This window comes from Bactrocera tryoni, chromosome 2, assembly GCF_016617805.1.
Source record: "Bactrocera tryoni isolate S06 chromosome 2, CSIRO_BtryS06_freeze2, whole genome shotgun sequence".
Classification (NCBI taxonomy): domain Eukaryota; kingdom Metazoa; phylum Arthropoda; class Insecta; order Diptera; family Tephritidae; genus Bactrocera; species Bactrocera tryoni.
In genome coordinates, this window is record NC_052500.1 from 77,847,718 (window position 1) to 77,862,291 (window position 14,574).

The window sequence follows — 14,574 nt, forward strand, 5'->3', positions numbered from 1 at the left end:
GTGAGTAAAATTTAATAAAAAAAATCTAATTTAAAATCTATTCCACATACATACATAATATTCATGAATGAATAATACTACAGCAATTCCTTACAAGCCTTTCTGTATAAATAAATATGTTATTTTTAACGTTTTTCTATGTAAATAGGCGCTCCAACTCTCATGTATACAAACATAAGTGCATAAACATTGAACATACGACCAACAACCGAGCAACGCTTGACCAGCGTCGAGTTCAAAGCTCAATTATGACAATTAAAGTATTTTTATCGTTGGAAGTTTGTTCAATGTGAGACGATTTTCTTTTTGGACAAATTGTTTATTTACATTTTAATTTTGTATAAGTGAAAAAATAAAAAAATAAAAAATCTATGATGCAATATTACGAAAAGTAATCAATGAATGATATAGTAATTTTCTATGATTAAATAAAAAAATTAAATAATTTTTCACAAACAATTTATTGGCTAATACACCTTATTTTATATGAATAAATAATGCATATTCATTATCGATACAAACTTAATTAATAAAATAAATAAAAATTCGAAATTTTAAACACAAAATCACATCGTCAAAATTGCAATTTAAAAATCTTCAATATATTTTCAAAAAATGAACACAAAATTGTGAAAATTTATTCCGGCGGCGTATTGTCGTGTATCCATTCGGCAAAGTGAGCCACAGACGTGTAAACACTCGGTATGCGCAAGCCACCACAATTATCCGAGCCGAAAGACATTATGCCGATCTGTCGAAAATTGTTAAATATACAACACAAATATTTAAATGCATATATATGTAGATATAACCACGCACCTGTGAGTATATGCCGTTTTCCTGTATAAACAGTGGCGCTCCGCCAAATCCCTGACACACATCCTTACCCTCACCGCCAGCGCACATCCACTGTCCTTCAATTGAATTGGGCGATTCCAGCGCGCCAGTCGAGCCGTAATTACGCAAACAAAGATCCCAACTGGTCAGCGGCACATCCAAATGCGCCATTTCCGGTTGACGCGTGCTGGAGGTAGACATCTTGCCCCAACCGGCGATTGTGGCGCGCTTACCCACCACCAAATTGGCGCGTGACTTTTGCAGGCAAATCGGTTGTGTTGCGACTAGGTTGGAATGTGAAGAAGTTGAGATTAATAATAAAATTGTGTTGTAGTAAAGAATATCACTTTTTCATCAGTCAAAACTCGTGCTTCTAGCTGCATTTACAGGATATTGAATCAACCTAACAGTGATGGTCTGGACTTCAACAATTTAAATAGAGAAAGAACTGCAGAAACAAATATACTTTTATCAAGAGGTTTCTCCTCCTACGGTTGACCATACGAAATAGAACTTTTCAAGGCTTTACTGTTGGAAGAATCAAGCTTTACACCTAACTGTTCGAGAGCCCCTTATAAAGCCTTTATGTAACTATCTTCTTTTATATACTGAGTATCTGTCTAAAGATCAGCATTCAGTCAGAAACAATAACAAACATACCGTAACGATTTTAAAAATACATGGTATCTATGTCTGTGTTCAGAAGGCTTTCGAATTCCACTACAAAAAAGTCGAACAATAAATAGCAACTCATTGGCGGAGCATTATCGCTGTTGATTGCCGGTTTTGTTGATCAAAACAAAATTCAGAATAATCGTTATGTATATTAAATTAAGTAATATTAACCGCTGATCCTTTGCTGATCATAAACGAATCTGTAACAATGTTAGCCGCTAAGTAAGCAATAGCCACAAAGAACACAAATTGATAAGCGCAAATACTGTGGAATAACACAAAATTTCATTCATTGCTAATATTGCGATTCGAACACGTTCTGAGATTGACACTCTCGCCATTGGAATATAAAACTATATCGACGCAATTTTTAGAAATTATGAAAAAATGCTTTTCGGCCCGTTAGTGTAGTTCACCTTGGCATTAAACGATGATTTAAGAGTCCTAACGACGAATTCGGTAAACTAAATTTAGTAGTCGAAAAAATCTTTTCGTATTTCTAATCAAACTTCAACTTATTTTTGTGTATATTTAATCAACTTTAATGAACCAAATATATACCATTTTGGTCGACCACTTTTTGCTATTTTTCCGCTAGAGACATCATTTCATTCGTGTAAAACTTTTCTGGTTTCTCGGCAAAAAACTGCGACAAGTAATTTTCACAGGCTTCTCTTGAAGCCAACTTTACTCCATTAAGCGAGTTCTGCCTTGACCGAAACAAATGGTAGTCCAATAGTGCAAGGTCAGCGCTATATGGTGGATGCATCAAAACTTCCCAGCCAAGCTCTCTCAGTTTTTGCCGAGTCATCACAGATGTGTGACGACGCCCTTTCTGTTGATCAGTTCTGGCCGTTTTTTTCGATTGCTTGCTTCAATCTCATCAGTTGTTGACAGTAAAATGTAGAATGAATCGTTTGACCAGGCTGGAGCATCTCATAGTGGATAATTCCTTTCCAATCCAACTCATAATAATCTTTCGAGGCGTCAATTCTGCGTTCACCACGCTTTGACCATGATCTTTTTCGCGCATTATTGTCGTATTTGATTCCCTTTCGTCTCCTGTTACCATTCGCTTCAGAAATGGTTCGATTTCATTTCGTTTCAGCAAAGAATCGCAGATGTTAATTCGGTCCATCAAATTTTTCACATACAATTCAATTGGTACCAACACATCAAGCTTCTTTTTGTAGCCAGCCTTTTTTAAATTGTTCAAAACCGATTGATGATGAATGTTAAGTTCCTCAGCGATGTCGTGGCTGCTTATGTGATGGTCCTGGTCAATATTTTCCCTAATTTCATCGACTTTTACAACGATGCATCTTTCTCATCGAAATTTCCAGAACGAAAGCGAGCGAACCATTCTTGTGCTACACGAACTGATGCAGCATCGTCTCCGTAAATTTCATAAATTTTATCGGTAGCTTGCGTGACATTCTTCCCCTTTTTATACAAAAATGTCAAAATATAGCGAATTTCTTCATTGTTTTCACTCATTTTTGAACAGCTGTAACTTTTTTTTAACTTCTCCGAATTGAATATATTTTTTTTGGTTAAATGAAGCTCACTTTTCTAACATTATATGGTATGACTCAACGCGACGAACTGAGCCGATTAAACACTGACTCTCAGTTTTTGGGATATCGATCTGAAACTTAGCACTCGTCCTCATTTGTCGTAAACACCGATATCGCGCCACTGTAACATATACCTGCCACATAAACTAAACGATTAAAATCACGTTTTTCCATGGAAAGTTCTTTATTGGTGTAGGGTATCATAGTTTTATTTGAAACTTTGTCTTTTTCCAACCAAAAAAACACGAACTCAGTACGCACTTTGTTCCCGAAAGCATGCCAAACGCGGCCAAAGAATCAACAAGATCGAGGCGCAACTCTATCATTATGAGCATTTTTCAATTTCAATGTTATAATGAGTTTTATGGCTTAATAACGTGAGATACGAACGTGCCCCCTATAAACTTTGCAACTTTGTCTGCACTTGGCACATGTGGGGTCCAGTGTGGTGCTGCCGAAAAGTACAAAAACAATAACATGAAAAATGCCCAAAGCATTCAAGTCGCGCACTCATATCATCCAATTAAATCAGGTTGTAAATCACACTTAGCGGCTGCCGGACCACTAATTTGACATTTTTCATGCTTACACGCTGCTCCCTGGCCTGCTGCGTGGCCTGATGCCACACGTTGCCACGTCGCTCTGTAAACTGGCTGAAAGGGACGCATGCGGTTAAAAGCAACGCGTAGCAAACGCAGGATGTGCACGCACCAACGTACGCCCTTATGTCTTCGACGATTAATTCGCTTTGTTTGGCATATTATTTTTAATGTGCCAAGTAATTCAGAATATTATGACACGTTAAGGTAATGGAGTTTGTGACAGCTGCTGTCATAATTAGCGGGTCCTTCCGGCAATACTCAGCCAAGTTGCAGGTAGAAAAGAAGTGTTTTTAAAGGTGTTGAAACGATTTGGAGGGGCATCACTTAATTTTTAAGCGTTTTGAAAATTTAATTAATCGACCGATAAAAATTTCAGATGTACTAGTTTGTAACAATCAAATGTGTGCATGAACACCTCATTAGCAAAGGAATATTTCTGTGTTAAACTTATATACTAGTTCTTGTAGAGCTCTAATCGGATTACGAAAGTGTTTGATTGTCACTGATTCGTCCAAAAATCACTTAAGGCAAACATTCGGTGCATTACTTAGCGATGTCTCTCAGAATTATTTTATGAAATACCTTCTGATCAAATTTGGCCCGGACTTTCGAACCAATACAAGCATGACAACGCTTAATCAGATTAATACACTTGTTGTAGGCCTCGGCTAAGATGTCTATCATTGCTCCCAAAAATTGTCTCTATTGGACTCAAGAAAAGAATTTGCCAGCTTTAAAAACAGAAAAAGTCACGGTGAGCCAAATCTGACGAATACGGTGGATGAGCAATGACTTTCGTTTCGACCTTGGCCAAAACGTCAGTTACAATCAAGCTAAAATATAACGGTGCATTATCGGTTGTTTTCGACGAATTGGTTCACGTAACTATCCATGGCCTAGCAGTATATTTTAGTGACCCTTTACCCCTTTTCATGTTGAACAGCACGGCCGTAATCAAGGAAAACGATGAGTATCACCTAAAATTTTTCCGATTTTTTGGACTGCCTAAATTGTTGGACAGTTTCGTCGGGACAGGACGTCATATTTATAAACTCACATCTCGTCAACGGTAATGGTGTGTTTGATGAATGTTCAGACAATTCATAAAAGTATCAAAGGGTATCGTCTAAGATAGTAAAGGTATGTCTTGATCTCTTGGTATCAACTTACAATCCTATAAACAATAAGCATACAAACGTGGCATGATTGAAACATTGGTCGCACATGCCGACTATTAAAAATTAAATGGATTGATATAAGAACTCTAGTAGGAGTGTTAACAGGTCACTGTCTATTGCCAGAAATGACAATATACTGGGAACGCCATAGAATAACTAATGTAGAACCTGTCAGTAGACCATTAAACATCTTCCATGCGATTTTAAGACTCTATATAAGGAAAAATTCGCAACTATTGGTCGAGAGTTTCTCTACGTAGTCTCGGAAATTGCTCATTTAAAATTTTTTGTACTGATGAACTTCATTAAAAGTACGAGGAAGTTGAGAGAAGAAACAATGGAGTGAGGGGAGTTTATCCCAATGGGATAAAAATGGACTGCCGAAAGGCCTAGGCCCGTCGTATGACATCCACTCTACCTAACCTAACCTAACTTTTCGATGACTGCACGACATTTACTGAATGTTCTGTGCTACTCAAATACTTGTATCATATCCTAAACCCTTTGCGATGTCGCTTTGAATTTTTTTATGAAATATTAAATACTATCCAGAAAGAGCTGATGTCCATCTTCCATACCAATAATGAAATTTGGGTTTGTGCACTAAGCCACTATCTTGGATTGACCAAATGTCCCTTCAGATAAAGGGCCACAGTTTCTTTGACGAGATCCGTTAATATTTTTCACTTTCGAGTGTTTTTGAATCACTATTAATCCTTAAAGTTTTCCTTATTACTATGTTAAGATAGTGATTAAACTATCCCTAATGGAAAACAGATTAACCATATGGGGGTTAGGTTAGAAAAAGAAGAACTCCTTTGTTCGAACTTATGAATTAACAAAATGCTTAGTAACCAACACCGCCAGTTCGGTGGGATGCCTGAAGGTATGCGCACCCAAGTTCTCGACCCTTGGTATTGACCTCCCAAACGCGGACAGCTTCTGCAATTGGCGTCTGGTAAGATTCCCAACCATACAGCATGAACGACAATAGGGCGTTGGCCTGTTAAAAGCCAAAGAGATCACTAGATCTCCTTCGATCGATCTTGGCCCAAAAGTCTTTTGTGACAGCGCATGTACCGATGGTGGCTCAACGCTGGCCTAGCTTCCGCGAAGCCCTCTCTAGTAGTAGAACACGGGAGCACCGATCCGCTCCCATTCTACCCATAGCGGTTCTAGGGTGCTTTTTCTTGCTTGCTCATCGACTTCGCAATTTCCTGCGATTCCGCTATGGCCCGGCACCAATACCAGTTTTATCAGAAAGATTCTCGACTCACTGTAAATGAGTTCGAGGTTAGTATCGCCGCTCTGCTATCTGAGTGAATGATCACTTCTCAGAATGAGGCTGCACTCCGGAGCAACAGATCTACTGCTACCTTAATGGCTGCAACGTCGACTTGGAAGACACTACAATAGTCAGGAAGTCTGAAGCTGGAGTTGATAGAGAGCTGCTGACAGTAAACACCTCTACGAACCTTCCCACCTAGCTTTGGCCCATCTGTAGAGAAGCTCTTTGCCCCTCTTTTCAAACGACTTCTTCCCATCCATAACTCCCTCGTCGGTATATGTTCAGAGAAGGAGCCGACACAGTTTGGTTTGGCGACTCCATGATCCAAATGATCCGACATGAAGTTAAAGTGTGTGAGGAATCCGAATGTTCAGATATGTGTTCATTTAAGAACTCAGATTCTCTGAGTCTGATAGTAAATTTAGCAGCCATTACACCTTCCGACGATGTCTACGGGCACTATGTGCACGTAATATGGTTGGAATGGACCTTAGTACACGGCGGCGCTCATCAGCCGCTCTCAAGTTTCCTGGGAAGTGTGGCCTTTTCTTTACCTCACAAAGACTCCATAGAACATAATGGGTTGTACAATAAGGGGGTCTGATATAATACAAGCCATTAACCTTTCACTTGCCATCTCCGAAATCAAACCATTCAGGGTCCAAATAATTAGAATTATAGGCATCCTTTTTAGGAGTAGATGCTGAGTTTTTATTCTTTTACTCTTAGAAAACCTATACTGTGCCCTAACGGATTAGTTGTACGTTGGTTAGTATTGAATGTGATTTATTATAGGGAAACTAAATTATAATAAACAAATACATTTCAATTTTAGTCGTTGACAAAAGCCACAAAAGCCTTTGATGACATGCAAACAACATTTAACTGTTTTGAACTTGATTCGTGCGATAATTGAAGAAATGGAACGCAAAAAATTAATAATAATAAATTTTATATTTTTTTCAAGTACCTGACGGACAAGCTTAATTAATCGTAAACACCGACAAAAACTCCCATTTAATGAGTCTGACAAATATGTGTATGCTATATATAAATATACGTGCATATGTACTCAAAAACACTATAAAAGACGATACACACGTGCTAACACATACGCGCACATTCGCTTTCATTTTTCGTTTATGCTTTATGAACTCTCACCTGAATAGTTGAGTGGCGTTTTCAGCACCAACAAAGCGATATCATGATGATACTGGCCCTGTTTATAGTCTGGATGCACGATCACATGGCTAATCGCGTGATTGACCGAGCGAGGCGCACAAAATCCAGTGCTCGCGCAATCCGGATCGCTGGACGTGTCGTATTCGCCCACACGCACGGAAGAGCTAAAGAAAAAAGTCATGAGTGATATTAGATAGAAAGAAATAAAGTGAAATATGCTTCGTTAGCTGACTTACAGACGATGTCCTTCCGCCTTGGCTAAAGCGCAATGAGCGGCTGTTAAAATGACGCGTCTGGCGATGACCGAGCCCGCGCAGGGATATGCAAAAGCGCCCGTATTAATATCTAAAAATCAACAACTTTTCAACTCTTAACTTAAAGCAGCTTACACTTTGCCACACTTACGTTTGAAACCAACACGCGCCACGAACGGATGCGTGCCGAGCCCGCGATAAAAGTGTCCTTGCACCAGCGACTTGCCGCACACTTGATTCTTCTCAAGCGGACTACTAGGACAACAGACGTAGGGCATTTCTTCACCGCCGCCGCAAAATAACGATTTATCACCGTAGTAACAGCGTTTGGCCACTTCGTAGATCATCGCCGTGCAATCGTGTAGCGGAGTACACTCTGTGCCGACTGTGCATTCGGTGCCGGCGTCGTAGTAAGAACGTGGCGCATAGGAACGGCCTTGTGGCGTTGCTGATGCGCTGGGATTCACGTAAGTGTCGGGCATAACTAGTTTTTCTAATAGTGTGAATTCGATGGTTTGTATAGAAACAATAAAGATATATATTATCAATAGGTTTGGACTAATGCTGATGAGATAAATCAATGAAGAATTTTTCCATCCATCCAAAGCTTATCAAAAATCAGCAAATGAGTTAACACAAAACGATACTTATCAGTATTAATGAGTGTGTCAAGGTTTTATAATGGGTACCGATCGACTAATTAAGGTCGATCGAATAGTAGCGAAATTCCATTTGACGGAAATAAAAATTTTCCATTTTTCGCAACTAATTTTGCACACTTTCAGTTCTGCTATAGCCTATAGTAATTTAAGCAATTACTAGCAATTTTTGGGCAAATATCGACAACAACTGTTCCAATTACGAATACATATTTGTGTTAGAACCCTTTTCCTACTTTGACTTAACCTCAAAACATATTTTTTTTAAGAAATCGTTGAAGAACTTTTCCGATTTGCAATGTTTCCTATAATTTTACGGCATTGCTGGCTATCGAGCGTACTGTTTGAAAGATTAAAGTAAACCGTCAGCAAACAGGTTAGACCTTATCAATGTGGCTTTAGACCTGGAAAATCAACAACTGACCAGATATTCACCATGCGCCAAATCTTGGAAGAGACCTGTGAAAAGAGAATCGACACGCATCACCTCTTCTCCAGACTGGATAAGAGAGCGAAGCAAATGCGTTTGGTACTGAACGAGGGCAACACGAAATATCTCCTGTAATCAAACAAACAGTCGTCGCACTCGCGACTTGACTCCCAAGTCACTGTTGACAGTCATAACTTCGAAGTCGTAGATAATTCCGTCTGTCTTGGAACCAGCAGTCAGCCTCGAAATCCAACGCAGAATAACTCTTGCTAACAGGTGCTACTTCTGACTGAGTAGGCAATTGAGAAATAAAGTCCTCTCTTGACGAACAAAGACCAAACTCTATAAGTCTCATTATTCCCGTCCCGGTGTCTACGCCAATAAAGAAGAATAAGCTAACTGAATATATCACCTATGAATCGTTGTTGTTTCTATCTGAACCAAAAAGGATATTGAAAGCGAACTGAAAATGTGCCCGGTATAATTCATCCTACGAAATTGGTTATTCATATTATGTTGTAACAGTAAGGATATTAAATTGAAATCCATGAACCCGGAAAACTTCTAAAACACTAGGTCCTTATTAATTTATTCTTATTCCTATACTTTAGTTATGCTCTTTCTACAGTCGTAATGGAAAAATTTTTTTTTCTCTGGAATTTATTGTGTCCTTTCATTTTATTTCATGTTTAATTTTTGCACTACATTTCAATGTATTTATTTAACTCGGACAAAAAACCATCGAGAGATCGTTCTGGAGGACCTTCGATCTCTTCAACCGAAAAAATTATATTAAAAAAGGGAAGGATATGGTGTTTGAAAATCGTCAGGCAAGTGTCAGAGTGATGGCAAGAGAGTTCCACATCTATAGTCCGTACGAATGATTTTGGTGGATATTTTGAGTATGAAATGCGTTCTTGCTCTACTCGTCCCGATTAGAGTTCAAAAAAAGTACCGTCTCTTTGGACATGTTTGATCGTGCGAATTCTGATCTTACATTCACGGAGAGCGTTATAACTGCCCATGTCTCAGCTTATGAGTTTGACATGCAAACAAGTCAACAATCATCAGAATGGAGGAGAAAAACAAGCCGAAACCAACACAACAAGCCAAAGCCATTCAAAAATCAAGGTGATGTTCATGGTTTTTTCGATATTCGTGCTGTAGTGAATCATGAATTTGTTCCGGAGGAACAGACGGTTAGTAAAAGTTCTATTTGGCTGTATTTCGGCGTTTGCGTGAGTGAGAACATCCGTCGAAAACGGCCAGAATTGTGAAAGGACAATTCATGGATTTACACGTTGATAATGAACCATCACACCTAGCCACGCTTTAGATCGAATTTAAAGCCAAAAACGCAATGAATCCCATCGATCAACCAGAGTATTCACCGGATTTAGATCAGTGTGATTTTTTCTTGTTCCCCAAACTGAAATTGCCGCTCCGTGGAACACTGGAAACCGTTTTCAGTCGGTCGAAATTCACTGAAGTAGCTGAAGGCCATCCCAAAAAGTGGTTATGAAAAGTGTATTACATGTTGTGTGGATAACTTTGAAGTCGACAAAATAAATATTGATGAATAAATAAATATTTTGCGTTTTATTTACAATTTCCGGGTGATATCACAATGTAGATCTGCCGTACTAACTGACCGATCGAAATCATGTCCTCATATGGAAAACTTTTCTATTTTTATACACTTTTATGAAATGAAGGATATTACAGCTTCGAAGTTGACGTTTTTCTTTGTTTTATTTCTATTTTTCAGGCACTAATTTTAAAGATATCTACTAAAGTCTCCACCGTTTACTTTAAAAAAATATTTTCAGTAATAATTGTATTTAATATTAAAGTCCTTTAATCGTCCTTGTCGATACTAATTACACATCGCAATTGCTCCAAATTATTATTTTTTGAAACCTTCACTTCGTTCTTACCGAAGGTACCGACTTCACATTTTCCGGTAGCTGCGGACCACCCTATAATAATTAAGGTAAAAACTTGCCAAGGCGATAGCAACAATTTACTACCGCCGACATTATTATGTTGATCGAACACATCCTTCCACAACATGTTGCAGCGGTTGCAACCGAGTTAACAAATTTTCGAAAAAGTTATCAAATAAAAAATTCCGATTAAATTTTTTTTAAATTTTTTTCAAATAAATTTTCGGAAATTTATTTAATGTTCCCGCAAAATATTTTCTTTAAATGGTTTTCACAAAATAATTCAGGTTTTGCTGCGTAAAAACGAAAGGTAATTAAATTTAAATGCGTCCAAATGCGATGACAACGCTCCGGCTACTGGTCAACGGTTGCTGATAGTTATGGGCAATAATGGCTAGTATGACAAAATTTCTGTATTTTTTTAGAATAAATGGAGTAACGCACAAATCTACCTTTAATACAGGCACATACATATGTACATATACAAGTATGTATGGATGTATGTATCGAAAAAGCGTGTAGTAATTTGTGCTCATACATAATATATGTATACATACATATATAGTACATATTAATACTAGTCTAATATGCCGTGTACTTTGCACAAAAGAAGCGCGGAGTCAGTGATGGAGAGAGTAATGATCAGATCGTTTTGAATGACCAATGCTTAGGGCAGTGAAATAAAAATTGTTTTTCGTTTACTCATTTGTAAATGCTGGCTCCACAAATATGTAGGCAGACTACTGATCCCTTCGTGAAAGCGGTAAAATCTTAATACAGAAAAATTATATGAAATTTTTCTTCTAAAAAATCTTATAATAAATTTCATGTTCGAGCAGTACGAGTGCCTGCAAATTAAGTAAAATTTCAGAGAGCACTCTCGTTGTGCTATGAGCATGCATCTATCAAAATTTTTGACCCGAAATAACCGCAAGCGACTCGATCTGGCGAAGAATTTCTTACAAAAACGCATCACAAACGCATCTCGTAGCAGCGAAACAGATCTTAGGAAATTAGAACTCAAAAAATTAAAGATCTAACTGATAAGCTCCTTAATATTGTAAAATCTGGAAGTAAAAATGTTATTTATCTGTTTTAGAATAAAATAGGGATTAGAACGGTACATGCATTATTGTAAGTGGTATTCTAAAGAGTGTCTATCATTTTATGGAAAGGGCCATTTTTTAGAAAAATTCGCATTCATTGTTCCACATGGTTGCAATTGAGGGCGATACGTCGATTATAAAGAAGTTTCAACTTTTTGGTAAAATTTTTATAATATCAGCTGATCAAATTTGATTCGGACTGAGAAATTTTTATAATATTATCTGATCTAATTTGGCCCGGACTGTCAAAAAACATTGTAATTTAACCTTTTTAAAATATGTTTGATAAAATTTTTAAAATACCATCTGATCAAATTTGACCCGGACTGGGAAACAAAAATTGTCATTAAAAAACGTTTATAATATCATTTGACCAAATTTGACCCGGACCGAAAAACACACCGCCTTTAAAAGATTAAAATATTTTTGAAAAAATTTTTATAATACCATCTGATCAAATTTGACCCGGACTGAGAAAAAAAGTTATTAAGAGCAGTTAACAGGCGACGCGCATGACGCAAGTTTTCGATGTTTTCTAACTTTTTCACTGAAAGTTTTGTTTCACTCAAATAATTGTGCTCCGTAACCATGATAGCATTGGAGATACAAAATGACAAGCAAATTCGTTTTTCCTATAATAAACAAACACGAAACACCAACATCTAAATTAAGTGTCCACCGCTGGTGAGTTGGTGAGTTTAACCGCCAAACTTTCCTGCTAGGCACCTAGCCTTCCCTTCAATTATATGTTAACATGTAGAGGACATATGAAGCACCGTTATATTACATGCATTCTGTGGTACTGATAAAATCACGCCGCTCTACTTGCGTCCCCCTTTTCCACCAGCGGGACAATAGAAAGGCAGTAACGATCATTTTAATGTGATATTCACATTTCACTGGTTATAAGCCGGTTCTATTTACATACAAACATTTTGAAAATTATATTTGCAAGTTTACTATATACATACATATGTATATATTTTTTAACTTCACTCCCTTTCGTGTTTGATAGCGTGGAATGTGTTTTATTAGCAGACATTCATGCATACCCTGTGGCCTCCGACTGGCGAATGGCGACAGTTTTTACTTTCATTACATTTTTCACATTACGAAGTTTTATGAACATTTTTATTACTTTTACCACTTTGTACTTTAATATTACTATATTAATATACAGTCGTAATTGGTGTTGTTGCTGTTTCGGGCTTGCAAGCAAGCGCGTGAGTTTAATGACATATTTTAAACATATTTAACGCACTTTATTTACATATATAGAAGACATTAGCATTGCTGACAAGTAAAAGCTCTTTAAATTAGCTTTTAAATTATAGAAAAGTCTCTAATGATATTCTAACGTCAAATTGTTATGTAATAAATATAATATTTACTTATGGCAGTATACATTTCTCAGTACTATAGGAAAAGTAAGTTGATATTAGTAGAATGCCAAGTCGAATATATTTCCTGAAACATACCATCTGATCAAATATGACCGTATGAAAGGCGAATCGACCAAATAACAGAGGATCTCAACATCTGTCATAGATCGACACCACACATTTTTGTTAATGTTTTGGGTATAAAGCTTTTCAATGGTACACTCGTAAAAAAATACCTGAATCTTTTGAAATAACAAAGTCGATTGGTGAACCCTACATTCATCAAACGTATCATAAGTGGTAACGGGATGTAAGTTTAGGAATATGACGTTAAACCTGTTCAACAATCTAGCGTACGACGCTTCAAAAATGAGCCGAAACCGAAGAAGCAAATTTTACTATAAGCCATCCCAGCTTATAGCAAGTAACAGGTATGAGCAGCGAATACGGTGAACGCAGTGGACGCCCAAAAGCGGTTGTAATCGACGAAAACATCAAAAAAGGATCAAAAAATAAACAAACAAAAAATTAAATTGGAGAGGACCGTAAAGTGAAGTTGTTCGAGATATCAACTGAACATGTACATCATAACATTCACGAATATTTTGGCATGAGATAGCTCTGTGCAAAATGGGTGCTCCGCGAGCTCACTCTTAACCAAAAACAATGGCTATTTGAAGATTCCTAGCAGTGTTTGGAGATGTGCAAGCATAATAAACCCCAGTTTTTGCGACAATATGTGACAATGGATCAAACGTGGTTCCATCTTTTCACTCCGAATTCCAAACAACGTTCTTACGAGTTCTCTGTCCACAATGTGCCCGCTTCAAAGCATGGAAAAACTCAACAGTCGGCTGGCAAGGTTAAGGCGTCTGTATTTTGGGATGTACATGGAATAATTTTTATTGACTACCTTGAAGTTTTTGAACCGTTTGAAGGACGAAATCGCCGATGGTCGCATCTGAAGAAAAGGTAAGTGCTGTTTCACCAAGGCAATGTACTGTGTCACAAATCAGGAAAAGCGATGGCAAAAATCTATGAATGTGGGCTTCGAATTATGGGGTAGTTTAGACAGTTGATTGATAACAAACATTTCCAGCTCGCACCTTCAATCGACGGTCTTTCAATACGATATTGTCGATTTTAACACGTTATCCTCTAAGCTCTTTTCGGCGTACCTATATATATATGGGTCATCAAAAAACGAAGTGGGACCATGCGATCAAAACCTTTTCCGGCTGAATTTTTGACATTAGGCAGCTAGAGGAATGTACACTGAAGTAAGGTTAAGGAGGGGGTTTGGTTTTAAGGTAAAAAAAAAATACTTTTTTGCGAATTTATTTCCTAAATATGGATTGAGTAATTTTATTCGGACCTTTTGTATTATTGAGCACACTTTTGACAATATAGGGTATATTAGTCATCATTTCGAAGAAAAGACCGTTGAGAATGATACGA

The 14,574-nt window shown here is 37.5% G+C and overlaps 1 protein-coding gene across 1 annotated transcript; it reads right to left on the reverse strand.

Annotated features, from left to right (window-relative positions):
* Positions 1–442: 442 nt before the first annotated feature.
* On the reverse strand, positions 443–11,001 carry LOC120769056 (CLIP domain-containing serine protease 14D). The gene is made up of 6 exons (XM_040095906.1): positions 10,620–11,001; positions 7,745–8,086; positions 7,576–7,684; positions 7,319–7,503; positions 820–1,121; positions 443–751 (listed from the first exon to the last, which is right to left on the reverse strand). The coding sequence occupies exons 1-6, from the start codon at positions 10,753–10,755 to the stop codon at positions 638–640; spliced, it is 1,188 nt and encodes a 395-aa protein (XP_039951840.1). The 5' UTR covers positions 10,756–11,001; the 3' UTR covers positions 443–637.
* Positions 11,002–14,574: the final 3,573 nt, after the last annotated feature.

Coding starts and splice junctions, on each gene's coding strand:
- LOC120769056 (XM_040095906.1), bottom strand. CDS start 10,755: ATGTTGTGGAAGGATGTGTTCGATCAACATAATAATGTCGGCGGTAGT. Junction 7,504..7,575: donor AAGGCGGAAGGACATCGTCT/GTAAGTCAGCTA, acceptor TTTTTTCTTTAG/CTCTTCCGTGCGTGTGGGCG. Junction 752..819: donor AAAACGGCATATACTCACAG/GTGCGTGGTTAT, acceptor AATTTTCGACAG/ATCGGCATAATGTCTTTCGG.